At 42.3% G+C, this 27,638-nt stretch overlaps 1 protein-coding gene across 2 annotated transcripts in view; it reads right to left on the bottom strand.

Annotated features, from left to right (window-relative positions):
- FLT1 (fms related receptor tyrosine kinase 1) overlaps positions 1 to 27,638 on the bottom strand; it is a 107,617-nt gene that overhangs the window by 32,216 nt on the left and 47,763 nt on the right. The window contains exons 11-15 of one of the 2 annotated variants that reach the window (XM_013189366.3): positions 22,301 to 22,415; positions 12,851 to 12,959; positions 6,737 to 7,027; positions 1,924 to 2,070; positions 8 to 139 (exon numbers count right to left, since the gene is read on the bottom strand). In XM_013189366.3, the coding sequence (XP_013044820.3) occupies positions 8 to 139; positions 1,924 to 2,070; positions 6,737 to 7,027; positions 12,851 to 12,959; positions 22,301 to 22,415 (794 nt within the window). Of the gene's footprint in view, positions 1 to 7; positions 140 to 1,923; positions 2,071 to 3,780; positions 6,574 to 6,736; positions 7,028 to 12,850; positions 12,960 to 22,300; positions 22,416 to 27,638 lie in introns of those variants that run through there. The other variant, XM_048072841.2, reaches the window with a different exon arrangement.

Raw genomic sequence — 27,638 nt, 5'->3', positions numbered from 1 at the left:
CCTTTACCTTGTACTGTGACATACGCTGAGCTCTCCACAGACCCTTTTAGGTTGGTGGCTATGCACTGGTAAAGTCCTTCATCCTCCTCTTTTACTCTTTCAATAAACAACATTCGGCTTCCGGGCCCTAAAATTATTCCTGTGAAATGAAATATTTTGCAATGAGCGGTAGCCAGGGGATAAACAAAAACAGACACTTGTGTAATAATATCTGCTTCAAGTTTTTCCCAAAAGAAATCTGAGCCGCAGACTGTACAGCGCAGTGTTCTCTGCAAGAAAGCCAAATATGCTTGGAAGCTTTGGGAACCTTTTGGAAATTAGTGTTTACAAAGCACTTGTGTGAGTGAAAAAGCTCAGCCTAAGGGAATTAACCTGGGAGCAGTTGGTATCTCGTGTACTGATTAGCACTGTGGTTGGACACTCGTCCAAGCGAGCTTCTCAGCATGTCTCCAAGTTTTAGAAAATGGGTGGTCTGACCGCTTACCACTGCACTCACAGGAGCAGTTCCACTGCAGAAGCAGCTACAGCTTTGAGCACTCCCAAGCCCCAGCTCACTTGCTCGTGTGGCAGGGGACATTGGGCCCCTTCTCAGAAGGACCCCAGCTAATGCAAGGAGACGTCCCATGAGGTGTACCCTAAAACATGGAAGTTACCTGCAGTTTTCAACACCTTTCTTATTCCAGCTGGGTCAAGCCTTAAACCAGCCTGGATGATATTCCAGCAAGCAAGGAAGGGGCAGGCAGCAGATTTGGCCTCAGCCTGCCTTTCAGGAGTGATATAGCCAGGAAATGTGCAGTCAAGTACACACTTGTGCGTTTGGCTCCATCCGAACCACAGTCCCATTGAAGTGTACTCCCACCATCTATTCCAGGCAGCTAACTAAAGTGCTCTGACCTACCCTGTAGAAATGTCTTCCTGGATCCTAACCTCATGTGTTGCATTATGCCCAAGTTAAGCACATAACATCTATTCTAGACGACAGTGTGAATAATGCATACTACAACTATGTGGTCGTGGTAAAACTTCACAGAATCTGGCTGTATATAAAGTTCAGTGACTGTGTTGGAAGTCTGTGCATGCCTGCAACTCACTTTGACAAATACGCAGAGTTCTTTCTGTTGCCTTTACTCATGCCATAGTAATTTCCAAGGCAGGACAGAACCTCAAATATAAATTCTCTAAAATGCTGGTATTTAAGACTACACAGGATTCAAGTTTCTACAGACCAAACCTCCTGAACCATTTCTGCTGAGCCCATAACGTGATCTCATTGTGTGCTCCTGATTTGAATGTGCATGAATTTGCATGAGAAAGGTTTTCCTTTTCCCCCCATCATTCACTTCCACCTGAAATCTCCAAGGAACACTTCCATATCAGAGCTGGAAGTTTAGTAGCATAAACTGATGTTTGAAGCTAATTTGGACACAGCAGAAAACATCTCCCAATTTTTTCGTGCAGTAGCAGCACGTCACCTGGGAAGTTGTTCCTTTCTGCTGCAGGAAACATTGGATTCCCCTGGTTCAGGCAGACACATTTCAGTTTTAGGGACACCAGAGGTGGAATTAGCCTGGCAGTTAGGCTGTGAATCTAGAACAAACTTTGCATGCTTGACCAGAGGCTTCCCCTGGTACTTGTACACCTCATTCAAGCTTGACTTTCTCCTGCCTATCTGTACTCTGGCCAAGACACCTGGTCTTTAGGCTCCCTCTCTAGTAAATGAAGAGAAATAAGATACTCTGGAGATGACTCTTCTAAGATGCAAAATGAGATATTATTATCTATATTTTTCCCTCTGAATCCACAGGGACCTGTTGTGTCTACACCTCCAGCCTGGTTGACATTTTGGAGTGCAAATGGTCTCTGAAAGCACACAGGGCACAACAAAAAGTCTGTACAAGGTGGGGGGACATACAGAGCTCTCACCTGATTCTTGGTGTATTTCCTCATGGTTTTTAAGCCAGGTTATCTGGGGCTCAGGGATGCCACGAACCTGGCAGTCCAACATGGCAGAGTTACTGGTGTTCACCGTCTGATCCATGAGCTGCCGCAGCAGGGCTGGTGCCTCTTGAGCTACGAGACAAAACAACACCTCCGTTTTACATTCCTGTAACTGTGGGGGCTAAATTATCCTCACTACCCGCGCTTTACTGATGTTAGAGACTGCTAGTTAGTTGTTCACAGATCTTATTTACTGTTCCATTTTGTGTTCGGTGTGTGCTGAGTATTCCTGTTACTCAGCAGGAGCAGGTTGTGATGGACAACAAACACCCAACACTGACCTCGTTTAACAGATTTCCTCAGTTCCATTATCAACCACATGGGTTTACCAAAAGCACCACATTTCTATGAAAACGTCAGGAGGAAACCCTGAGACCAAAGCTGTCAACAATCAGCAGGACACCCTTGCAGCAGAACATCACTGATGGCACTGCACAACACACCATGATACCCACGAATGTGAATTTTATCATTTACTTACTTTAAAGAACGCATTTATGAATTGCATTCAGTAAGCCCACACAGCCTAAAATGAGAAACGATGAGCACAAAAGCATTGTGTTACATGTCCCAACGTCTTCACAAATTCTTCCACTTCTGTGTCTCACATATTTGGCTGAGCACACCAAGGCCTGGCCAAACCACACCACCGCTCGCCTGCCAAAGCTTCTCTGGTGAGAAATGTACCCATGTCCTCCGGCAGCCCACGGCCTCTGGAAACCCTCATGGCAGGGGCCGAAGCTGAGTGCTAGCACACCATGCATCATAGCGACGCAGCTCCTGTTTCACTTTAATCTACTAAAATCCAGGCAAACACAATGCAATAAAACACTTCCATGACATTTAGTGACAGCGAATATTGGGAGCGCGGCTCATCTGTACTGCTTCTGCTCGAGGGCTGAGCAGAAGGGCATTTCAAAAACACTCTAGACATCATGTCAAAGTCATCCTGGAAAGATGCAAAACAACAAATCCCTCTTATCCTCTTTTCAGCACTTTACCACTCCTTCCCCCATTTCATACAGGGCTGAAAGGCGTTCTGACAAAGACCAGGGTACTTGCAGCATTTATGTGCATTATATGGTAACACGTCTCTGTCACACTGGCAACTCTCACGCGATCCTTTCTGGTATTTTGTTTCCTTAAAAGCAATGGTGGAGAATCCAGAGAGCTCCTGAGCAATCTCACAGATGCAGACGCACTGCAGATTCCCTTGAATTCCCCAGCCCCGCAAGAACTGAATTATTTGCAAGTTTTCTTTTCAAGGATGCTGCCAGAATTAGTAGTCACTAACACAGTGAGACACACATTGTAAAATATGAAATAAAACAAAATAAAATAATAAAAAAAAAACTCCCCTTGCAGATTTTTTCTTTTGGACTGCAGTAGATACCAATACCCCAAGTTCAAGTATAACACCGGCTAAATTTCTGACACTCTGTGTTTGGAAGATTATACTCTATCCTCTCACAAAAAAAATGACTGTCTATAAGACATTTCCATCTTCACAATCATTAAGTTACCAGCTGTGAATAAAAGCTCTCCTGAAATGTTAAGCACCTACACACCACCAGCTTACAAAGTGTGCATGAACCCCGCAGAACTAAAAGCTTTGTCATGCTTTTAACCTGTCTATGAGCAGGCACCTTTTGACACACATACACAAGCTGAGAAGAGCCCCATGTTTTGCATTTATCAGCAATAAATGATGGACACCCCAGCCCAGACATCCAAAATGAAGGCAGACAAGATGACACAAACAAAGGCAAACCACACATTCCATGAGTTATTTGTGATTAATTTTAATTTGTTTATAGCCATACACTAAAGTTGGGTTTTCATATTAAAAACTTTCTTTCTTAAAACTCAGATCCAGTCACCATTCACATACTTCCAATAATTTCTCTGCTGCAATCAGCTGATTTTTCAAGGACTCTGTCAACCTGAGGGTTAGGTTTGCAAGCCACCTGCTCTCTCCTGCTCAGTTTTGCAGCGTAGCCGTGGGGTGGGAGTTTCAAACACAGGCTGTGCCTCCCTGCTCTGCTTGCCCCAAAGCTTCAGGGCTGGGTGCCAAGGGCCAGACTCTGCTCTCAGTTGCCCCAGGGAACTTCATTGTAGGCAGAGTTTGGCCCAGGGCAGTGACGACAGGTCATAGCAGGGAGAAGGGGGCACCGGCGTCACAGCACACAGAAGACCCAGGGTGGTATGGGGGAGAATTTCCATTTCCAAAAGCAATCAATGGCAAGAGGGGAGAACACATTAAGGTTTGTTCATTTTGGTGTATACTTCCCATTCTGTCCATTTTTTGCCCTTTGTTACTGTTATGTTGTTTGTTCACTTATTTTTATTTACCAGTACAAAAATATAAATACAAGCTTTAATTTTAACACTTAAAAAAAAAAAAAAGAAAGAAATATAATTCACACCTTTCTCCCTAAATAATATATTACACAACAAAAAGCAGAGAAACTCCCCAAACCACTGAGGTTCCCCCATCCTCTGAGGACATCAAAAGTGACAGTAGTCTTTATCTGGCCACTGAGAACTGCTTTCCAGAGAGTTTTCTCTGTGCCTCCCAACAGAGATGGCCCCACAGAGATTTCACAACGTCCTTGCACAGCGTGGCCCTCCGAGCACCAGTCAAGACCAGGCTGGCAGGACGTCCACCCAGCAGTAATGCACATCATTGCAATTCACAACCATTTCATGGAGGAGCAGGCTAATGGCCTAATTTTTTTTTTTTGATCCACACTCATATTGCCTGGCAACTGGCTGCTACAAGTCATCACAGTCCGGCTCCCAAGGCCATGGAAAATTCAGAACGTCCTGTCATCACCGCCCACCTTGCCATCAAATGTCTTCTCACAAAATAGCCTCATCAAAAAGGGGATTCTGTATTGTGATCCTTCTGAATACTTGCAAATGCTACAGAGCACATTTACCCCATTTTTAAGCCATCACCAATGATTTCGCTTGCTTTTTAGGCATATTTTAGGAAAAAAAGAGACCCAGGTCCCTTTGCAAGAACACATTGTTTCTGGAAGCCATCACACTAATAATGAACAAAAGAGCTACTGTATACAAGCAGGCTATAGGTGACATTTCAAGATATAAATGATTATTCTTTTCTTTACTCTGACAACTTCCAGGTTATCAATTGTTTTCTAAGCATTTTAGGCTCCATGAAGCTGGCATTATGGGGAAATGCTATTGTTTACCCTTTCACACTTGACAAAAGCAATTCCCACGTGAAAGACAAGTTTAGCCGTGGGACACAGTCTCGATACCTAAAGGAGGAAATAGTCTGGTGAGTTCCCAAGCGCAAGAAACTGTCATGTTGTCACCCTCTATTTTAAAAGCACAGCCACTTTGTTCCTTCGCTGTAGCTATTTTGGTCACTACGGTCTGTTTTGTTATGGCTTATGTAAATGCTATATGAGTGATCAATCATAAATGTAACCAAAAATAATAAAAGCTATGTATTGTAAAAAAATAAAGTTATCAGATCTATTAAAAATAGTAACTTCTTCCTTATACAGAATTTATAATACACAGAAACATCTCATAGCAAAATCGTGACGAAGGAATCAAAAAGGGAAACAATCACAAGGAAGTTTAAGGTTGCCCTTAATTCTCCTTCAGCAGTTTAGTTGGTTCTTAATCCCCATAATAAATCCAATTGTCATTTGTTACCAAAAGCAATGAATATTTTTAATGGCTTCAGTTTTGAACCTCTGTTTTTAAAAAAAAAGTATTAAACCTCTCACTGTGCTGGCTGCAACCTTGTCAGTCATGTTAGTGGGATATTTCTCTTTTAATAAAATAATTACAACATTACAAATTCCTGTATCTTCAGTCCAGGAACAATACTCATGCTTTTTATCAATAGCTTTTTACATTAGTGCAGAACTGACTTTAAAAATTGACCAACACAGCAACTGGAAATCTACCTGGATTTATTTGGAGAAACACAGTTCACGTCTGTCAGTTTTTAAATCATCATTATTATAAATGATATTATAGGTCTGTGCATTATATCAACATTTTTATTTCTTCCCTGCATACTTCCTTTAGAAGATACTTCTTAAGATTAATGTACTTTAGTGTAGAAAATAATTTCAAATAAATAAGCATTAGAACTTGCTCAGCAGGTAATATTTATAAGTCCATCAAGATCAGATTAAAATAAAAAATATATAGTCCAGTCAATCTCAAACTGAGTTGTGCTCATTCTGCACATTAAAGTTAACTTATTAAATGTCCGTTGTTGACTGAAAACAGCAGTTTTTTAAGTTAATCAGTTTATTCAGCTTTGACACTTTTGACGAGGCCGATATCAAAGTGGAAGAAAAGATTGATCCAAAGTTTTCCTGATCGCTCAGTAGGAGACACAGCAAGAGAAAAAAAGAACAACATGCAAAATGTAGCACAGGGGATCTTCCAAACCCCAGCTTCCACGTGCTTTGTCAAAGCAGAAAACACCCGTCTGAACTCAACTGGAAGCTCATGCGATATGATTTTGTTTGCTATTCCTCCTATGTCCAACCCATGGGGGAATGTGCACCACCTCAGGGCCTGAAAGGTAGCAACAGCAATAAAAAATCAAGATGATATGAGACACCTGTTACTGTTTAATGAGTCCTTTAATGTTTTACATTGCTTTGTGTTGTACAATCATTCCTTGTGCTCTTATATTTGAGGATCCGAGAGTAAACAGCCTTTTTGTTGCAGTGCTCACCTCTGATTGTAACGTCTTTCTTTTGAAGCACTTCTTTCCCCGTGTATATGTTCCTTGCTCGGCAGACATAGGTGCCTGAGTGTGCCAGGGAAACGTTCTTGATGGTCAGAGTGAGGGTGATGGAGTACTCCTTGTTGAGGGCCCTTCTTGCTTTCGTTTGGTTGTTGACTGTCCTCGGTAAAATCCAAGCGATGTCTTTGTACAGGAATTTGTTGGCCGAACAGGACAATACCAAATTCTCTCCTTCAATGGGCATTTTTTCCAAATTAATGTGGAATCCACTCGGTACATCTGTCAAAAATCAAGAACACCCTTTAGTTTATGTGAAACGAATGAGCCAAAATTAACATGGCATATATTTTCCCCTTTATCAGGAAGCCTTTGAACTGATCAATGTCGTTGTCTTCCTGCTGAAGTCTCTAATCTTTCCTTTCATATGCTAGGCTCCAGCTATTCTTATAATTTGTCTTAGAGCTATAAGACACTTGGGCTTGGACATCAGCTCGTGTAAACTGAAGCTGCTCTTGGAAGTATCGAGCTTGTATAAATGTTATGCCAAGTTAAGACAGACTGGGGCAAGGTACCAAAAGCAGAATTATTTAAAGACAACATGCTGGGACTATGAAAAAAGACAGAAATTCTGGTCCCAGCTGCAGCTTGTGAACTGTGTGAGAGAAGATGAATATCTAGAGGGTGAAAGAAAAATACTGCAGCTCATCACGCTTGGATATATTGTTTTCTTTTTATTTATCGTTAGTCAGATGAGTGATTTTTTTTATTTTTTTTTTTTAATATGCTTAAAATCCAGAGAAATTATGGAATATGTGGTTACGTGCCTGAATTTCCCTTGGAACAGAGGTATTTACTCCATGCACTTCAAGCATATCAGCCACCCAAGAGGAAAGCAGAATCAATATCCTCTGGCCTGGTGCCAGCTGAGTGCAGGCAGTGTCAAGGAGATCACTCTATGCAGACTGCTTAGCATTAAACATAGGTGAGTAATATCACCTGAGAGAAATCAAGGACCGCTGCACCAACCATTTCCTCAGCATAAATACGACTTGAGTTTTAACAAGGATTTTGCATAGCAGATAGTTCAGGCAGGAACTGATTTAGCCAACAGCGTAAAAAGCCTGACTTGCAAAGACACACGGGCGGTTGGATGCAATGTTATGGCAGCCTCCAGCGCCTTGGGAAGGGCCTGGACTCACGGCCTTCCTGGCCACCTCCTGGCCCTCTCCACTGGGGCTCAGCCATGCCGCCGACCTAAGTGAAAGTAGAAGCAAGTTCCCAAGAGAAAACACTTCCAAGTTTTTCTCCTAGAATGCAACCTCTCTTGGTTTATTTGTAGCAAATATTCTGATAAAGTCATTTCCTTCTCCCTCCAGTGAAATCGGCTTTGGCCATTTTCAATTGTTCTCTGTTCTCTCACTGCTAATTGCTACGGCACTTGGCTGTGAAGTTGCCTCAAGACTGTAAGACCAGTTTCGTCCTTCATAAGTGAGAATTATACCTTCTTTTCTTGTCTCTTAGAGCATGAACAGCTCAACACAGACTTTCATTCAGTTCCACATTTGTCAGTGTCACTTCAGGCCTAACGTCACTGTGGCAGGGTGAAGAATATGTCCCCAGAGAACAACATCCCACACCCTCTTTCAGTAACCTCTTTCATTGATTGACCAATCCACTAGAAATCTTCTTCTGACTCCCTAAATTCCCAATACTAGCATTTTATACTGGATTTGTGATGAATTGTTCCTTTTATATTTCATTGTGGTCCTCTTTTTTCCTCTTTCTGGCAAAGAAAACTATAAAAAGCCTTTAATAAATTTATTTATGAGTGACTACCATCATCATGCTCTTTGATATGGAAGGGCATGTGGAAAGAGATTCTGGTTTCAGTTCAGTATGTATCAATTGGAAGTGCCACTGAAATGGAAGAAACCTTTCCCTACACGGGGTACAGCATATTTAACATAAAATTTCAAAATGCAGACATCTACTAGTTTTGTGTACGGGCAAAAGTTTATAGTCATGGAATGACACAAGTACCTCCAGAAAGCAATGTAGCCCATTGTCTTCAGATGAATCAAATTCCAGAGATCCCAATCCCTCATGATTAATTATGAAGTGTTCTTGCATGACCAGTTTAGGCTTAGATACTCAACTTTAATGCTTAAGTTAGATGAAGCGAATCCCATGCTTGATTTTGTTGAAAAACATTGAATTCAGGAACATTTAAATCCAACCAAGGTCCAAAGTTTTGATCTAAGAAAGCGCTGCATCTTACCCACAGTGTATCTGAAATTGTTCTGATATGTATTGGGAAAGCCAGGACACTGGCCTAGAATACTGATAATTTTTGGCTTTCACAGGTGCCAGTGCTCAGTAAAAGCTAGGAAGAGCCAAGCAAAACTCTAAAGATGGAACTAAAAATCTCCTGGGACTGAGGCAAGTGATCTATTTTTAACATAGAAGGATAGCGTGCCAACAGAATAATATAGTTGCAACTATTTCCATGTTGTCAGGTCTGGAGCTCTTCCTAGATGTGTCTTCTGTGAAGAAAGACTATTTTCTGAATAAATCTAGGGACAAAAGCAAAATGCACAGGATTCCAAAAGAATCATTTGTTTAAAGGCTACAAGCCCCCTAATATATGACACCTCTCACCAATTGTTACAGTCTCAGACTAGCTAAATAACATAGCTGGGAATAATGTAAAAGGGTTTTATTTACTTTAGTGATTTGAAGCTTCCTGTGGAAATAGCTCCCAGGTTTCCTGATGGAAGATTTTGTTTATCTTTGCCAAGCGCCATCAGGAATCTCAAAATAAAATGCGCCTAGTGACATTGGGAAACCAGGGAGATAAGGCAGAGCTGTTCCTGTTTCACCCTCTGTAATTGCAAACACACCCATGGGCCTGCTGTGTGCCAGCAAAACAGCCCAAAATGTAGGGAAAGGGGCAGGCTGGAGGGAGTGGTGCTATCACAATTAAATTTGGTATAAAGGTGTTGCAGGGACTGTTTCAGTATCAGCAAGCAGGAGAACTCAGAAATCACTCTTCCATGTCACTTGTACATAAAGCTCACAGCTACTTTTGTACCTTGAGTGAAGATTTGGCTTTAGAAATAGGTCAGTGTGTCAATACCCCCAAAATTACCTTCATCTGAAAAAGGCAATAGGAAAAAATTACTTCAGAGCCCATGGATTTCTTGTCCTACACCCTCAGGCACAGGGCACAAAACTATATCACCCTCAAACCTCCCTTAAACCCACATGCAACTTGCACTTTGAGCTGCTAAAAATTATGAGAGATTTACAGTAATGTAAAAGTAAGTGCTTGTTGTTACAGGGTCATCTCTGCTACACTTTCTTGTTCTTACACCTACCTTTCCATGAAGGGGCTGACTGCAAAACTAGGCTTGCTGAGATGAGCTTTGCCTCCCCAACACCTTCCCAGTGGTTTCAGCCTATAGAAAAGAGACTCCTCACACCAGCACAGCTGCTCCACTAGAGCATGCACTTTTCCTCATCCTCAAGGCACGACCTGACCAAGATAGCCTCCAAGGAGAGGGATGTCTCCATCTGCTCTCTGGGATCCTTTATGTCCTGTCCCTCTTACAAAGGGCAGCAGCTCCTCTTCCTAGTAGCCCCAATAATATAACATAAACTAACCCCAGGCTGTCACCCAAGAGCCAAAGTATTGGTTTTGAACTCATCAGAACAAAATACTCTGCAGTGTCCTGCCCACTTTGTTCACATCCATCATCATTAGGGTCTCTTGTTTTTCAATTCTTTAGCATGTTATTTAGTGAATGAATGCTGGAGAAATGACGCATTTTTTTCACTGACGTGAACACAGGCTGTTACCCAGCCACAGCAGTTTGGTCTCAGCCTGACAGAGGAAAATTATGATTACACCACGCAATCAACTGATGCGTTATGTGCACAAAACAGAAAAATGAGTCTGACTTGATTTTTTTGCAAGAACAAAACAACAGTATTGTTTAAACAAGCTGCCTTCAATCAGTGCAACTGAGCGTCAGCGGATGAACAGGACTTTCCATGTCACACGATTGAAGTGCTCAGCTCCAGGAACTAAAAGGACAAATGCATTTCAACATCACCACCCTATATAGAAAGTTTGCCACCAGTGAAGATGTTAAGAATTTCCAAGCCATAATAAAGCAGCCACTCCTCTTTCTGAACACCAGCCAATACCAAAGTCTTCAAAGGAAAGTCATAATATTCTGCATGTTCTCATGCAAGCTCTGGTATCAAGGAGAAGGATTTCCTTCTATCCCTGGTCAGGATCTGAGAATATGAGATCTAAGAAGGGAAACTAACTGTCATGTCAAAACACTAAAATATCCAAAACTTTGAAGGGGAGATTTGCGTACTGCAAATCAAAGTTCAGCTTCATTTGGTTTCTTCCACGTGATGTTTCGAAGACTGGGGAGGAAGAGCTAGACAAGGTCATATTAAAAGAGCAACAACCTCTGTGAGTGAGTCTCAGTGACTGCTCAAAGCTACGTGGGAAGTCCTCACATGAAGATAAGAATATGGCTCAATTGGCACATTAATTTATGTAGAATTATGTGTCATTTTTAACCTTTCTTTTCAAACAGACACAATGTAAGGGCAGGGACCAAAGCAAAACTGTGATTTGGGAGCTGGGGAAGCAGTCATCTTCGAGCTGGCAAATGTTCTTGTCACATCCATGAACAGAACATGGAGTTACTCTTCTTGTTTCTGTGTTCTAACAAACAACTTGCCTATGCAACACTTATCTGTCTACATTTCAAGGACTACTTCTCTTGCTTGGTACTGAATTTCCATATTTATAGATAATTGGGACTTTCTAAATGTAGAGGTGTACTATTACAGCCAGAACACTTCAAAAATATAATTTTTGGTCCACAAAATGGTGTGTGTGTGTATGTGTGTGTGTAGAGAGATCTTCCTCCTTTTTTTAAACCAAATTTAGTGTTTGTCTATTCTCTCTTGATAGCTCCCTGTAGTAACAGTACGAGTTTCACTAACATTGTTCATCAGAATGATAAGCAGGAGACTGACAAGAAAAACAGATAAGAGAACCAGCAAAAATTAAAACAGATACATTGAAATTACTTTTCCCTTTAGCTTCAAGATTGTGATTTGTGGAATTAGGTATCAGAATATTTTAACCTTTCATCTTTTCTCATGTTTCTGAATGGTTTTCATTTCTTTAATGACCTATTCTGAAAGCTGTCATTAGCCTAAGTGCTCCATGAACTACTGCTTTGTAAACAAAACTGAAAATAAATCTTACACAAGAAAACAAATCCTTTGTTTTGGCATCTGCAGACATTATGCTTCTAAATATTGCAGTAGTTATTCTCTTAAACTTGTCTTTTTTTTTTTTTCTCAGTAATTCCTAATGTCAAACCATTTAATTGTTTGTTTCTGAACCTGCAAATGCTTACATAGTGATGGATAAATAACTGGAAACATGCTTGTATGCACGGCTAACACGATGAGCCTTCTTGGTGTCATGGCCCAAATCCCATCCAAGGACATCTTTCTCAGAAAAGGGAACAAAACTCTGCAGCTTGCACCCTGCCACTTTTCTACCTACAAATAGTCCCTGAGAGCTGTGAGAGGCTGCCCAGGTACTCCTGGCCTCCCTCCTCTGGTACCTGTAGATGGTGGCACTGCTATGGGCAGTGAGCTGTGACACCTCCTGGTTGGGAGCAGGATGAGGCTGTAGACACAGTCAGTGTCACACATGATGCTGGTGTGTGAGAATACAGTACCATTGCACATATAGAATGATTGCAGAGTCTAGGTGATTTAAAAGGAGGAAGCACAGGTTGCTATATTTGGGAGCAATTTGTGTCATTCTGGGATAGCTGATGAAGGCATGAGTCATTCACCAAATTTTGTGACCTTAGAAATCCAGAGCAGCCGCTGTGACAAACCCTTTCAGGAGCACCAATAGGCATGGAATAAGTTTATACGTGCACATATTAAAACAAGTCTCAAACTTTGGGATATGAAAATGCCATCACAGCCTGACAATTATAATCATACGACTAAGAAGCACGTTTGGCTCTAGCGGGGAATAGATCTTACCTGTTACAATAAAGCTGACATTTCTTTCAGCTTTTCCCACTTTGTTGGATGCCACACAGCTGTAGATTCCAGAAGATTTGGCTTCAGCTACAACGAGAGTGCTGGCAGTCTGCGAAAGAAAGAAGAGGTTCAGCTCTCGTTGGATCACGAGCTCGGTTAAAGCTTCCCTTCTCTGTTTCCTAAGTTGATAGTCCTATGATTCAGTCTCTCCATTCATTCAGTGACAGGCACCACTGAAGCTATTTAAAGGAGGTATCGCCACATAAAGTTTTGGAAAGGGTGGAAGAATAACAGGAAATAAGCTCCTTGAGAGACCATTATATTATCAGAGCTGTCATAGCCAAAAATCTTTGAATGTATCTCTCAGGTTGATTTATCTCTTGGTGCTGATGTGATGATAAGCTACAAAACATTAAACATGACACAATGTGGTCTGCCTGAGGAGATGACCAGCCTGTAGGGCAGCCAAGACTGTAAAGGGAATAGATGAGGAATGCCTCAGGCAGTTGGATAACACTGGGAAAAAAAGGTTTGGCACTACATGCATTTGATTTCTCTTTCATTTTCTCCTGTAAGTGTTAGGTGAAAAATGACAGAGGCAAAAGAGAAGTTTACTCATCCTTTTTTTGGACTATCTCCTCTTCTTGGATTTACTACTTCTATTATTAAGAAATATGTTGGGTTTCTTTACATTGCACTCTAGCACCATCTTAAGAGGTTCACACATATTTTCACAAAGTGATATAACTTGCAAGATGAGACTTTGGAAGGCCAGAGGACAAAAAGTAAAACAAAACAAAACAAAACATTGTAATATTAAGAGTTATACCTTCATGGTGATGGAAAGCCATGGTCTAATGTCTTGGGCACTAAGTGAGAGAAGAAAGTTACGCACAGGCAGCTAAGGTGTCATTCTGATATGGAGCTGAGACATGGGGCATGCACAGGGGGCTCAGCATTAGGACACGCTCTCAGGTACAACAGTAGCTCAATTTTCTGTCTTCCTGTCCTCTTTTTAGTTCTTTGGCAAAACGTGCTTTGACTGGAGTTATGGTCAGAACTGGGACAATGATGAAAGCAAATTGAGTGGCCATGGAATCCTGGTGCTTGGAACTGTTTGGCTTTTCTAAAAATCTTCAAAATAATTTCTGTGTAATTAATACATTCTTTTAAGTCTGTCTGATTGCTGCAGCTCAGAGACAACCACAAGAGTGTGAGTCAGTACTAAATAAGGACCAGTTATCTACACTTTTACATAAGCAGTGGCTGAGAATTTGTGCTGCTTCTGCCTCTTACTCAAAGACTTCATGGCAATCCCCAAACTACTTGTTGTACCCCTAAATAATACAGACCTTCTGTTTTCCCAAAAACTTTATTTGTTTGAAAAAGTCTAATACTGCAAGCAAACACAGTGAAGGCAAGTCATTTAATTTTGGCCAAGGTATTTGTTTTAGAAAGCTGCCTTATGGCCACATCAAAACAACAAATGATGCTAATAGCACCTCTACCCTGTTAAGCTGTGCCAATGGCCAGCTACCTGTCTGCTAGTAAATTGCATCTCATTTTCAGCTAGAATTTTTCTAATCTACCTTTTTGGCTTTTCTGAAGGAGGCTTAGTAATACTAGATAGGTAATTATAGCCCTTTAAAAATTTCATACAGTTTGGCTAAATTCAGTAGGCTGACCTCTATGAATTCCTAATTATAAAGCATGGGTCCAGCCCTGCCTGTGTTTCGTCATTCTCTTTGAATTCCTTCCAGTTTTTAAATAAAGTGTGGACACAGGGCCCAGAAGCAGGATTCCTGCAGCCGTTTCATCCACACTAACTTGGAATGGAAGGAAGTCCCACAACATCTGCCAGAGGGCTAACGTGGGTGGCTAGGAACTGCTTCTGCCATCCCAGACTTTCCACAACAAAGTCATCCTTTCTTATGTCACTTAACATTACCTCATAGCCCCTTTGCCCAGGTAGCAAAGACCTGTGACCAAAATGCACACTGAAGGAGAATGAGACTCTTCCTCTCTGACTCCAGGACATCTGTCTTGATCCTACTATACCAAGAACTAGACTATTTCTGAGCCTGAAAAATGCATGTCAATTATTACTCCCACAATTACTATAATAGTTTGTGTTATTATTATTATTATTATTATTATTATTATTATTATTATTATTATTATTGGTGGTGGTGGTTTATTTTGTCCTGACATTGTCATGTATTAGTTTTTAATGAAAAAAATATCTGAATTTTACTGTTCCAGCCCACTACAATGTGATTATTACTTTTATTACATTGAGAATATCACTTGCAATCATACTCAAGCAGCTTGACTATAATTACTGGCTCCAGTGTTAATAGATTATACTTTTACTTGTATATTAAATGATGCTAGAGGACTTGCCTGGGCACTGAAATCCAGTGATTTATACTGCTACCTTGTTCCCAACATTGCTTTGGTTTTGACCAACTTGCATTGTCCCAAGTAATCCTCTAGCACAGTCTAAGGATCACTCCCAACAAGCAATTCCATGTAAGCACCATCTTTGGAGGGTAAGGGAGATAAATGCAATGAACACAGGCCCTAGCACAATACCACTGCTATGTTTATTGACTAATACAGAGGTAGCCACAGCGTCTAGAAAAAGCAAGACTGACTTTGCAACATAACAGAGTATTTTAGAGACAAATTGTCTCTGCGTAAATCTTTGAGCTTATAAATTAGTCATAAGGATAAGATAACGTTTCTTTGAACAAGTCGTGAGCCCTCCAGTGGTGCAGTCTGTGTTCTGCACTGTGAATGCCAGCCAAAACCTACCAGAGAAGCGGTGTATACAAAACTAAGCCTGGCATGCTTCTGTTTATTGAGTAATTATAGCTGTTGAGATCAGTCTGTTCTGTGTGGTTTCCCTATACAGCTATTGCTGCAAAAGAAGCAAGAGAAAAAGTCTTCACAGCCTTGTGTCGTCTCTCTTTGCAACAGAGAGTTTCAGACCATGGATTTGCAACCAGATAATGCACAAAAAGTCTGAATCCAGTTGCTATGATCAGAGAGAGAGGAAGAAATCCTTCCTGGCATGCTTGGCACATTGAACCTGCTCCTCTGTCCACAAACCCCATTTACCACCAAAGCTTTGATCCTTTCTGCCTCCTTCCTGCACCCATCCCAGCTGAAGCACTTTACTACAGGCTCATTTAAGAGCCAGGGGCTGGGGAAGTGAATCACACACTGATACTGCTTCTGCCAGCAAATAAAAGAGGCATAAAGCAGACACTCTGAGATGGAAGAGGAAATTACAGATTTGTTCATGGTGGAAAGTGATGAGGAAAAGACTTGGGGGAGTGTGCACAAAGTGCAAAGCAGTGTGCGTGGTCTTTGTGGTTGGAGGCAGGGCAGTCTGGTGGTTCTCCTGGAGTGTCTGCTTGAATTTCTCTCATCCCGTAGTAGCTTAGTTGGAGGGTTGCCACTGCTCCAGCTGATGGCAGTGAAGCAAATGGAGGTTTCAGCAAACAGTTGGTAGCCTGCCTCTTAGAAAGCCTCTGTGCATATATATGCTCCATTCAGAGACTGTTGTGCTAACTAGGAAATAAATGAAAATATGATCTCCTCACGCCCTTGGATTTATCTTTGGCTAAAGGAAACTTATTTAGGAAGATACATGTCGAAATATTGGCAGCACACAGTTAGATTGTTCTGCTTATGCCAAAGACACATGATCTGCATGCCTCATGCTGGGAAGGACCATCAGTACAAAACATCTGGACAACATGCTTCACCTTCAGGACCACCAGTATGGCCACAGAATAAACACTAAAATGTCTTCAATAGCAGGACACGAATACGTGCAGAATAACACTTCTTTCCCCAGGTCTGACAAGCAAAACACTGCTGTTTAGCAAGCAGAGCTTCAGTTTCCCTCTGCATCACATATTGTTCTTCTTGAGCAGGCCATGAGACTGAACACATCCATCTGACTCACAAGGAGGTCACACTACAGACAGCTACACACCACCACAGGCACCTCCTGCTCTCCTTCTCAGGCCATACATAGAGTAAAGCAAGATTAGATTCATGCCTCCCCTACAGACCCAGGAAGGGGATGGGTTTCAGGAGTTGCAGCTCAGCAGAGGCAGGTGCCAAGTTCTCCTGGTTTTAATCTCACCAAATGCTAGGCTCTGCTGGCACCTCCAAGTCATCTATTTAACGCGTTGACAGAAATTCTAGTAGCACTCAGGAGGGCCTCAAGAGAAGTTACAATGTGCTGAAAGAGAGGCAGGCTACACTCCCAGTGCTATCTTTAGCCTGGCTTCCTAGGAAGATCACACTGTCTGCCTGTCCATCTGTCTGCCAGTCCTCTGTCCTCGGTAATTTTTTAACCCATTGCCTGAGTTCAACCAAAATTGACAGATAATCTCAAAGTTCAAAAGTTCTCCTATGTTTTATGAGAACCATTTGTTGGGTAGAGGAGAAAGACTAAAATGAGTGCTGCTGTAATGAGCTAAACAGCTCTTTCTTTTATTTTGGGTACCAGCTGGCCAATCAGCATGGATGTACGGGATAGTCAGAGGGCACATACAAGGACTCAGGACAAGCAGAACACATGCTTCCTCATCTCATCAGTAAGGAGGGGACATGGGAGAGAGCTACAGGCTTAGGGCTTGGCATAGAAGACACAGGAGAGATGGAGTTGTCCTATATTCCAAGGCCACACCTTATGGGTCATGTCCAAGAGGGACTGACTCTCCACCTTGATGTTGGACTGCGACAGTTTCTAATATTACCAACAGACAGCATATGTTAGAACGACCCATTATTGCCAGCCAAACCAGAGATGGACAAGCGCAAGCCTGGCTTTGGTCCTGTAGAACCTTTTTACAGGGTAATTTCTTTCCATTTGCCCTGAAGTCAGGTGGCTTTATCACTCGCAAAGGATGGGACCACTAAAAATTTGTGTCAGTAAGGTATTAGGTATTTATGCATTGAAAAAAAAAATAGGCCATACATGTATATATATAAGCACAATTTTATGCATTAATAATCTTTATAACCATCTGCCCTTCTGTCTACTCTCTCCTTCCCTTGTTTTTCTCATCCTTTCTTCTTGGCCAACACCTTCTATTCTCACTCATCTGAACCCACCTTCTTAGCCATCTTCTGTGTGTTCTCCATCCCCAGGATCTTTGTCCAGTCCCTCCTGCAGCTCCCTGTCCCTGATATCCCTGTACAAGGAGTACTACCTCCTTCTTTCAAAGCTGTTCATTATCCAATGTGTGGTTTATCCAATGCATGCACACACAGGAGGGAATATGCATATACTGCAGTGATACCAAAGAATGCCTGAGCTCTTTGCATCTCATTATCACAGGTCATTCACAGGTTCATATTTTAGGAAACCACTGATGATGATGGTGATGATGATGATGATGATGATGGTAATAATAATAATAATAATAATAATAATCAGTATTAGGCCTGAGCTATAGTTAGGAGTTACAGTATCACAGTATCACAGATTTCTAGGTTGGAAGAGACCTCAAGATCATTGAGTCCAACCTCCGACCTAACACTAAGTACTCCACTAAACCATATCGCTAAGCTCTACATCTAAACGTCTTTTAAAGACCTCCAGGGATGGTGACTCCACCACCTCCCTGGGCAGCCCGTTCCAATGCTTAATAACCCATTCGGTAAAGAAGTACTTCCTAACATCCAACCTAAAACTCCCCTGTCGCAACTTACGCCCATTCCCCCTCGTCCTGTCACCAGGCACGTAGGAGAACAGACCAACCCCCACCTCTTTACAGCCTCCTTTAAGGTAGCTGTAGAGAGCGATAAGGTCGCCCCTGAGCCTCCTCTTCTCCAGGCTGAACAAGCCCAGCTCCCTCAGCCGCTCCTCGTAAGACTTGTTCTCCAGACCCCTCACCAGCTTGGTCGCCCTTCTCTGGACTCGCTCGAGCACGTCCATGTCCTTCCTGTAGCGAGGGGCCCAAAACTGAACACAGTACTCGAGGTGCGGCCTCACCAGAGCCGAGTACAGGGGCACAATCACTTCCCTCGACCTGCTGGCCACACTGCTTCTTATGCAGGCCAGGATGCTGTTGGCCTTCTTGGCCACCTGGGCACACTGCTGGCTCATATTCAGCCGACTATCAACCAGTACTCCCAGGTCCCTCTCGGCCAGGCAGCTTTCCAGCCACTCATCTCCCAGCCTGTAGCTCTGCTTGGGGTTGTTGCGCCCAGGTGCAGGACCCGGCACTTGGCCTTGTTGAACTTCATACAGTTGACCTCAGCCCATCGCTCCAGTTAGCTTTGGGTGGGAACATTGAGAAGTGATAGTTTTTAGCAGCTGAATGACAAGAGAGTGTCTGAGATCTGTTTACATGATAAGCCTAAGAATAGCTCAATTTTGTAGGAAGTCACCGAAAATGTCCAACAAAAAGAGAATGAAAATTTGGGTGGGAAAATCAAATCACTTCAAGAGTTTTTTTATGATCAAGTATTATGACTTCTGTTACAAACTTCTTCCATTATGCTACTTGTGTTTCTCAATGTCTGTTTAGAGAGGCTTCAAGGGAAATTTTACTAAAACACTGTTGTCACGGTTTCTCTCTGTCACCAGAAAAATAATGCAGAACAGGCTTCCTGCGTTACTTTAACCATGCAGACACGAGGTTTGAAGTTTTTCTAACTTTAAATATATACTTGTGGCTACCTGAATAACCACAGAAAAACAAACAAACAATCAACCTACCACAGCGAAAGGCCAAATTTTGGAGGGATTCATATACTGCACATACAGGAAATTAAGGAACTGGCATAATGTCTTTAACCAAGGTGAAAGTGGCTACCTTGATTGATAAAAGAAACCTTTTGACCTTTCCTTGTTCATCTCTTCCCTTGATTACAATAATCTCATCCTGTGGTCACCCCCATTTCTGCTTTCATGCTAACCCAAAAGTGTAACATCGGAGTCTCTTCATCCATTTCCTACTGCTTTGTCTCCTACTATTTTGTTGTATCCATTGAGCTTTGAGATTGTTTGTACCACACTTGCTATACTCGGATGTGGAAGTGGGGTAGACACTCTGTTTAGATAGCAGGACTCCATTGATGTGGAAGTGCCTCGGCAAGCTGTTCTTAGCTGTGTGCAGTAGCAGAACTGCTCACAGTAGCAGTTCATCAGAGCCAGACGCTTGTGATGACGTGCTGCATTCAGTGAGCTCAGTGCTATTAACAGTTTTACAATACCCCAGCACATGAGGAAGGGTTTTGTCTGAACTCTGTCCCTTTGAGTTTGCTCAGGGAGACCAAGAATGACTCTTGGACTGCAAAGAGTGAAAAGCTATAGACTCCCACAGAAAAAAAAATAAAAAAATTCCTGGATGCTCTAGAACAGCTGTGCGCACACAAATCATGCAACTCACAGTTTGGCCAGAAACCCAGGCTTAGAGAGCATTTTCTACTTACAATAGCATTCCAGCTGTGTTTGAAAAGCTACGGAAGAGCAGCAGAAATGAAGAAACCTTTGAAAAGCAATTCTCAGAAGCAGAGAGAATTCACTTCAAGCTAAGAACTTGAAAACTACAGATGACATGCATATCTCCAGCACGGATGGCATGCAAGGCAGAAGCCAGGCAGAAGTGTCTATGTTCAAGCTGCTTTCTTCCTAACAGCACCACAACCAGGTACACTTGAAAAAGATGGGCAAACAGATTGTTTCACTCACCTGCCCTTCCTCATAGGGAGCAGAAAGGATAAAGCAGTACAAGACAGACCTTTCTTAGCTGAACTGAACAGCATGAAGACAAGTAATAACAGGAGAGCCGCTACTTTTCATTGTAAAAATTTCCATGTAACAAATGCAGAGATCATCCCTTGGTTCATTGCTGGGCATCCTTTTTAAAAAAGGGGCAGCTTGCCAAAGACTTCAAACAAAATCTGCAGTTCTGCTGCAAGGACCCATTATTAGCATCTTCCTCTGGGGAGGAATTTTTTTGCTGCTGACTGGAAGTTGGTCTGACATTTCAGCCACTCCTCTCCTGCTGTCTCCAAAACACACAACACAAGGAGAATGAAGTCTGGCCATTGGGCAGCTCCTTCTGTACCCTGTGAGCAGGTAAGGCTTCACCCATAGCATACCTAGATGTCTTCTGGAAAGTTACTGGGTTCTCATGAGCTTTTGTTCATAATCCCCCTGTTGGAATAGGCTTTGTCTTCCTGTGCCTGAAATGATTTCCCTTTCCTCCTGCAAATCTCTCCGTATGTCGCACTTTTTTTTCATGTGCTTTCCTACGATAGTATCCCCTAGGAAGCTGTTTGCTCCCATCTTTGCCTTGATCTCTAAGCATGTGGAGGTGGCCGGTTAAACAGAGCAAACATCTCACTGGGATCCAGCCTGTTCCCATATGCTGGACCTGTGCCATGAACACCTGTGGTACTTTCTAAATAATACAACAGCAGAAGAAAATGCAGTTCCAGGCCTGAATCTTGGCTGCATGCAGAGCCCTATTTATTCCACGGTGTGTGAAAGGGCCCTAACATAAGAGTAATTACAGTTTATATATATTTTCACATGCAAAAAAACCCTGCAGGAAGACAAGGAAAGTACACCTACATCCCTGGTGTCCTTAGAATCACAAGAAGATTTTCAGCATCCTTAGAAATGGCAGGCCTAGAATAAGGTAGGGGAAAAATGTCTTGATTCAAAGGTTTTAAGTTGGATGGATAATTCTCCATGGCCCTTTGCAAGGTAATCTCACTGGCTTTCCCTCCCATGTTGGACAATGACATGACCGGCCTAATCATCCTTCAAAAGTGCCTACATCTCCCCATGGCCCATGAAGGGATGCTTGAACTGGACTAGACACCTAACTTTCAGACTGTTAATGAAGACAAGATGGATCCCACCATGCAGAGGTGACTGAAATCTCTGAATGAGATGTCTCTTAAACTTTGCTTCTTAAATCTGGATTCATTTGGCCCTTTAAAATTTTTATTGCAAGAAAAGACTTGGTCATCTAATAATCTAGGACCACATCTGTGAATAAACTTTCAAAAGAGAGTAAATCGTTTTATTCTCATAGGAAAAATAACAGGAAATTGTGCAATGGCACAAAATGAAGTAAAGATGGTCTGGAATCCTGCCCCTGTCCTCCTGAGGTGCCCCAAGATATTGCAGGCCAGCTCTGAGAAAGCCAAACATACTGAATCCCTGGCATATCACTTACCTTAATATGATAGCATGACAAAAAAAGTACATCTCTACATTTCAGCAGATAAATACCAAATCTCCATCACTGCTGGTGTGGAAGTTACTTACATTTATGTAGGTCTTCAAATCCGAACAACATAAAAATACTGGTTTACTCACTGTTACATCAATAACATCTTAAAGCAACTTTTCAACTGATGCTGTCACACAGAAAGGTTACTTGTGCCTAGGAATCATACCTTATTTTTGCCCTCTATAATAGCTGTTCGCTCAGTGATGCTCTGGATCCTGTTTCCTATGTGGCTGCCAGCTTTCACGTTGAAAGATCCTTCAGTATAGGAGCAAAAACCATGCCTGAAGACAAAAAAGTGAAGTGAGTTTTTATTGATTTGGTGATAGACTGAAGCATTCAACACATAAACCAAAAGAATTATTCTGGAAAGAGTGATCATCTGGGGAACCTTTAGGTGTTGTGATTACCATGCAAGAATGGCTACACTTCAAAAAATCTTGAGGTTCGAAGCCTGATAGTTGGATTCATTTCCACAGCTGCCCCCAGAGTATTACATTTATAGAGTCAGTGTTAACATTTAACCAACTGTAGACTGGGAGGTCAGAATTTACAATACAAGCCTAGATATAGGACTGTGTGAGACCAATGTGCCATTTACAATCCTCCTAAGTTTTCAGCCATTGTTGTGGTCCAGGCTTGGCTTCAAACATAGGTTTATATTATTTTGAGTCCTAAATCCAAGACAACATACATTTGTTTCAAGATCCGTTCCTTAAAGAATTGGATGCCATTTAAATATGTGCAGGTTCTTTTTGTTCTGAAAAAAACTGCAGCCTTTCATTTCTGATTTTTTTTAGTTCTGTTTACAAAATGGCAAAATATCAATATCGTGATTCAATGATTACAAGATAAACAATAAAAATGACCATAATCCTGCAAGTTAGTGAAGCAAGACAAAACAAAACCATATCTAACAATAAAAAGGATTTAAATGTTCATTTTATCTGAAAAAAAAAATTGAAGATGTTACTGAATGGAAATATCAGGAAAAAATGTTTTTGCCTTACACAACAAGTTGGCTTATAATCAGAACATTCAGGTGTGGTCATGGTAGAGCTAATTTGTTTCCCAAAGCCTAATTTGGTACACATGGAAATAAACACATTGGAATGCTTCTTAAATTCTGTCCATCCCTTTTCTTTGAGTATATTGAGTTTTTCTTTTCATCCAACATTGAGTTGTTGCTTGTTCAATTCCAGCTTCAACAGTAGAGCTTAACCTTTCATCGGGGTCAACCTCTTTCAAATACAATATGTTCCTTTGATCTTCCACGTACTTGAAAGACAAGAGCTGTTGTATCCATAATCAAGTTGTCCTGACATGTATATCAGTTGTTTGGAGAAATGACCCTTAAGGGCTGCTGACTGGATAACAGCATCTGATGCAATCCCGACCAAAGAATGAGGTTCATTTCTCTTCAGCTACCTGTGCAGTTTGGTTAAACTTTGTGTTGTTTACAGTATCAATGGTACGCTAACTTTACATGCTTGTTTTTAATTGTGCAGCATTACGTCAAACCAAACAGTGTCTTAGCAGACTGCAGCTTAGAGAAAAGATGAAAAGTAAACTAACTTGAACTGTAATCATTAGCACAAATTACATGAATGTGTGCCCAAATTCTTAACATGCGTTGAGAGTCTCAGGGAGATGAAAAAGCCAAAAATCAGGAGCAGGTCATGGTCATTGATGCATGGAGAGAGAACAGGAAGAAATAGCATGGCAAGGAAGCCCTAGGTACACAACCACTTATTCCAGACTGGTTTAAAAGCCATCTTCTAATACATGATTTTTGAGGCCAGGGTGGATGAAAGACAGCAGCATTAAGACAGTTGATGCATTCAGAAGGGAAAAAATGTTTTAAAAATCGCTCTGAAAGGTAGATGTCATTTACATATCACATTTAATGCTTTAAAAAGTCTGTTTTTGTAACAGGACTTGAACACAGAAGACATGATAATGTTGGTAAACCATTAACATTTCCACACCATAGCAGATACCAGAAGTTATTTCAGCATGCCAGTGCCACAGATACACAAACAGGCAGTATCAAAGGTGCATCCCTGTGCCTGGATACTTGGACAATCTCTGTATGGGAAGACAGACACCCCACTATCTCATTTCATTCATAATAAGTCATTTAAAAAATGTTCATCCTTTCAAACTGAGGGAACTGATATTTTTCTGCACAGAATGATTTCGTGTTTCTTTCTTGCAATGTTGAACATCTGTGCTTTTTACAATAAAAGTCTTTACTGAGACACATGATGGTAAAGGACAGAAAGAAGGTATAATGCATATTCAGAAACAGGCTATGTATGTCTGAAAGACATCTCCAATCTCATTTCTTGCAGCTCTGCAGCCTTAGGCTTAGTTATTATTATATTATTTTTCATAATTCATTGAAAAGGACTGTATATATTTAGGTTGCAGTGTCGTAGGGATGAGGACAGTGTTATGTCTTTGTCAATGCCTAGCACAATGGGGTGCTGATTACTCATTAATACCATAATACAACCCACCATCATAATTACAATAACATCACAATAACAAGAAAAACACATGTAAACCACTAGATGAAATATTAGCCCTGCAGGCACATACGTGAGCTCCACTGACTTCACTTACCGTATACCGTATTAACTCCAAACTGCCGATTACGATGTTAATGCAATTATAGGAGAAAATCGAATATGCTTAATAGCTGTTGTCCATGGTTTTAATCAAAAAAAAGAGTCCAAATCAAGCTGTGACTACATTAGCTAACAGCCCACGGCGCACAGTGGGAGATGGGACTGCTCTCGTCCCGTGCCACTTCAGCTGCACGGTCTGCTGGCTCAGCAAGCATTTGCAAATCAGTTTGAGAGTAGCTGCCAGGCAAAGTTTAGGACAAGGCTCAGACTCATCCCTTTGGATGTCGAACCAGATGCTTTCCCTCCCCAGCTGCCAAGTGCTCTCACTTTAACCTCAAAACACACCATCAGAGCTCCAGGCTCCTGAGCTGGTTGCTCGGGTTATTACTCAGCCATCCTTCCTCTTCTTGCTGCCAGCGGTGCCACACGAAGTCACCGCTCCAGGCAGCAGCAGCAGGTAGAGACGAGCAAGTGGCAAATGGGAGGGATTAGGAGCCCCATCTCCTGAACTGCCTTCAGCTCTTAACGACAGGCGTTTTGTAACTGAAAGGGAAAAGGCTCTGCTGCACTTAGATGTAGTCCTCAAATCAAGTGTTTGTGTTAAGTACAGATGCTTGGAAAGAAGTAGAAAAGAAGGGAAAAAAAATAAAAATTTACCCTGGCTGGAATCAAGATACGCAATTATCTTCCAGCTCATACTATTGATATTTCATTTTGGGTGTCCTCACACAACATCAGATAGGTATTTTTATGTCTTACAAGTAACTCAAAACTATCAACTCAGTAAAAGAGCAAGGTCATCCTACTTGTAGCAAGAACTGCCAGTGTTTTCAGGGAAATTCCACTGAATTTTGGATATCTGAATCTCACTCCAGACATCTCCCGAGTGCCTGTGTTCCTGAAACGGTTTGTTGATGGGATGAGCCTCATTGCTTTGCATATTCAGGAAAGTTTGCAGCAGGGTTACCGCCAGGTTAATGAAAAAGCACACAGTGTGCACAGCGGCTGATAAACAAGCTAGTATCTGCCAGCACATTTCTAAGCAGCTCTTACACCTGTTTTCCAGCTACACGTTCCTACTTTGTGCTTGCAACCCTGCACATGCAGAGAGCCTGTATAGTAAAAGCAAAGGCTGTGTGCGTGCAAAGGTGCGTTTATAGATATTGTGTAATCTCAGATCGTGGTAATCCAGCTCTGCTGTTCTGCTTGGATGCCAGGAGGCTCCGAGCGATCGAGTGTCCCCCCCCCCCCTCCCCAAGTGGTTTTTTACATATGCCTGTGTGCGTGCTCGCTTGTGCGTTCGCCGGTGTGCACGGGCGCACAAAAACACACCCACTCGCACAGGCACGCTTGGGTCCTTTGTGTCAACAGCTTGAGAAGCAGGCTATTCATCTGCGAAAAAACAGGAGCCATTAATCCTCCAGCGGATTTCGGAAGAAGCCCAGCGCGGGGGCCGGGGAGGGGTCAGCGCTGCTCGGCGGGGGATGCTCCTGGCGCTCCAAAAGGGCTGCCCTGGGACCCTCGTGCCCCTTCCAGCTATGGGAGTTTGCCCTTCTCTGGGAGGGCAGGGGGGGTGTTATGCAGCCAGAAGCAATCTGGGCTTTAAAAAAGGTCTGTGGTGTGCGGCGCTGGCACCCCAAGGGGCCCTGGAGAAGCGGCCGGGGGGAGGGGAGCCAGCCTGCTTCTCAAGAATACATCAAGCCCTTGAGGAAGCAGAGTGTGCCATGTTTGAAGATGCAAAGATAATCACAGTGCTGGGAACCGTCTTGTGTAGCGGAGGAAGCCAAACAACAAGAGGAAAGCAGCATATGCTCCTGATTTCGCACAGGAAGCTAACAGCACCTCCTGCCAAAGTGAGATAAGAAAACTCCCATGGCCTATTCTGGACAAGGCCATGGTTATCAACCTCAGCTTCACGCTGTCCTCGCTCTGCTCCGCAGCCCGCTCCCTTTCCTAATGAGTTTCAGAGCCCTCACCTCTATTAGCATACAGCATGCCAAGCACAATAGTGTGGTATATTTATAACCATTGATGGGGAAAAGTTTCCAGGGTAAGAGTGTACTTCATGTCATCTTGATATATTTCACGGGAGTGAAACTACAAACCAGCTTCAAGCTGAAGTGCTGCCTGTGAAACTGCTGGTCTCCAAATAAAAGTGGTGTTCTTGTCACCCCAATGATCCGCAGTAGAGCCTGGGAGCTGGGGTAAAGGGCTTCTCTGAAGATTCACTGGGCAGATTTGAATTTCCATATGGCAGAGTCCTAAAAGAGAGCCCTACACCCAGCTTGTGTCCAGACACATCTTCTTCCCCACTCTGGAGACAGTGCTAAAGGATTGACAAATACCATCGTAACAGCACCGACCTCCGTTTAAGCTGGAAAAATAACATCTTCTGTCTTCTCATCATTTCAGCTCCTCCCCCTAAGCCCTCCTATGTGACGTCTTTGCAATCCTTCCCTCACGTACAATGCCATCCAATTCCCTCAGTGTTCCTTTTGGCAAAGCTACCGGCAACCTCAGTCACGCTCTTACTTACTGAGTAGTATTTGGCAATTATGCCTGTACTAGGAGCAAGAGGAAGCCCTACTGTCACCGACGGTGGCTATTTTCAAGAATGATTAACACGAGGAATATTTATTTTCTCATCACCTATCCCTTTTTAGGGCAGCGATCAATTCCTAGCAGCAGTGGGGTGGTGTTATTACGAATTCAGGTTGGGCTGACGCACGTCTTTCAAGACGCGGTGATGACGACACTATCTTCAAGACAGGAACTCTGGAAATTCCTGGAATTGTAAAGAATATATAGGAACTGCTTCCCACTTGGAGGTTATCAAAAAAAATCTAAATGACCCAGGCCTCGCCTGACCCGCGC

Source organism: Anser cygnoides, chromosome 1 (assembly GCF_040182565.1).
Source record: "Anser cygnoides isolate HZ-2024a breed goose chromosome 1, Taihu_goose_T2T_genome, whole genome shotgun sequence".
NCBI lineage: Eukaryota > Metazoa > Chordata > Aves > Anseriformes > Anatidae > Anser > Anser cygnoides.
This window is presented reverse-complemented; position numbering and strand designations above follow the sequence as displayed.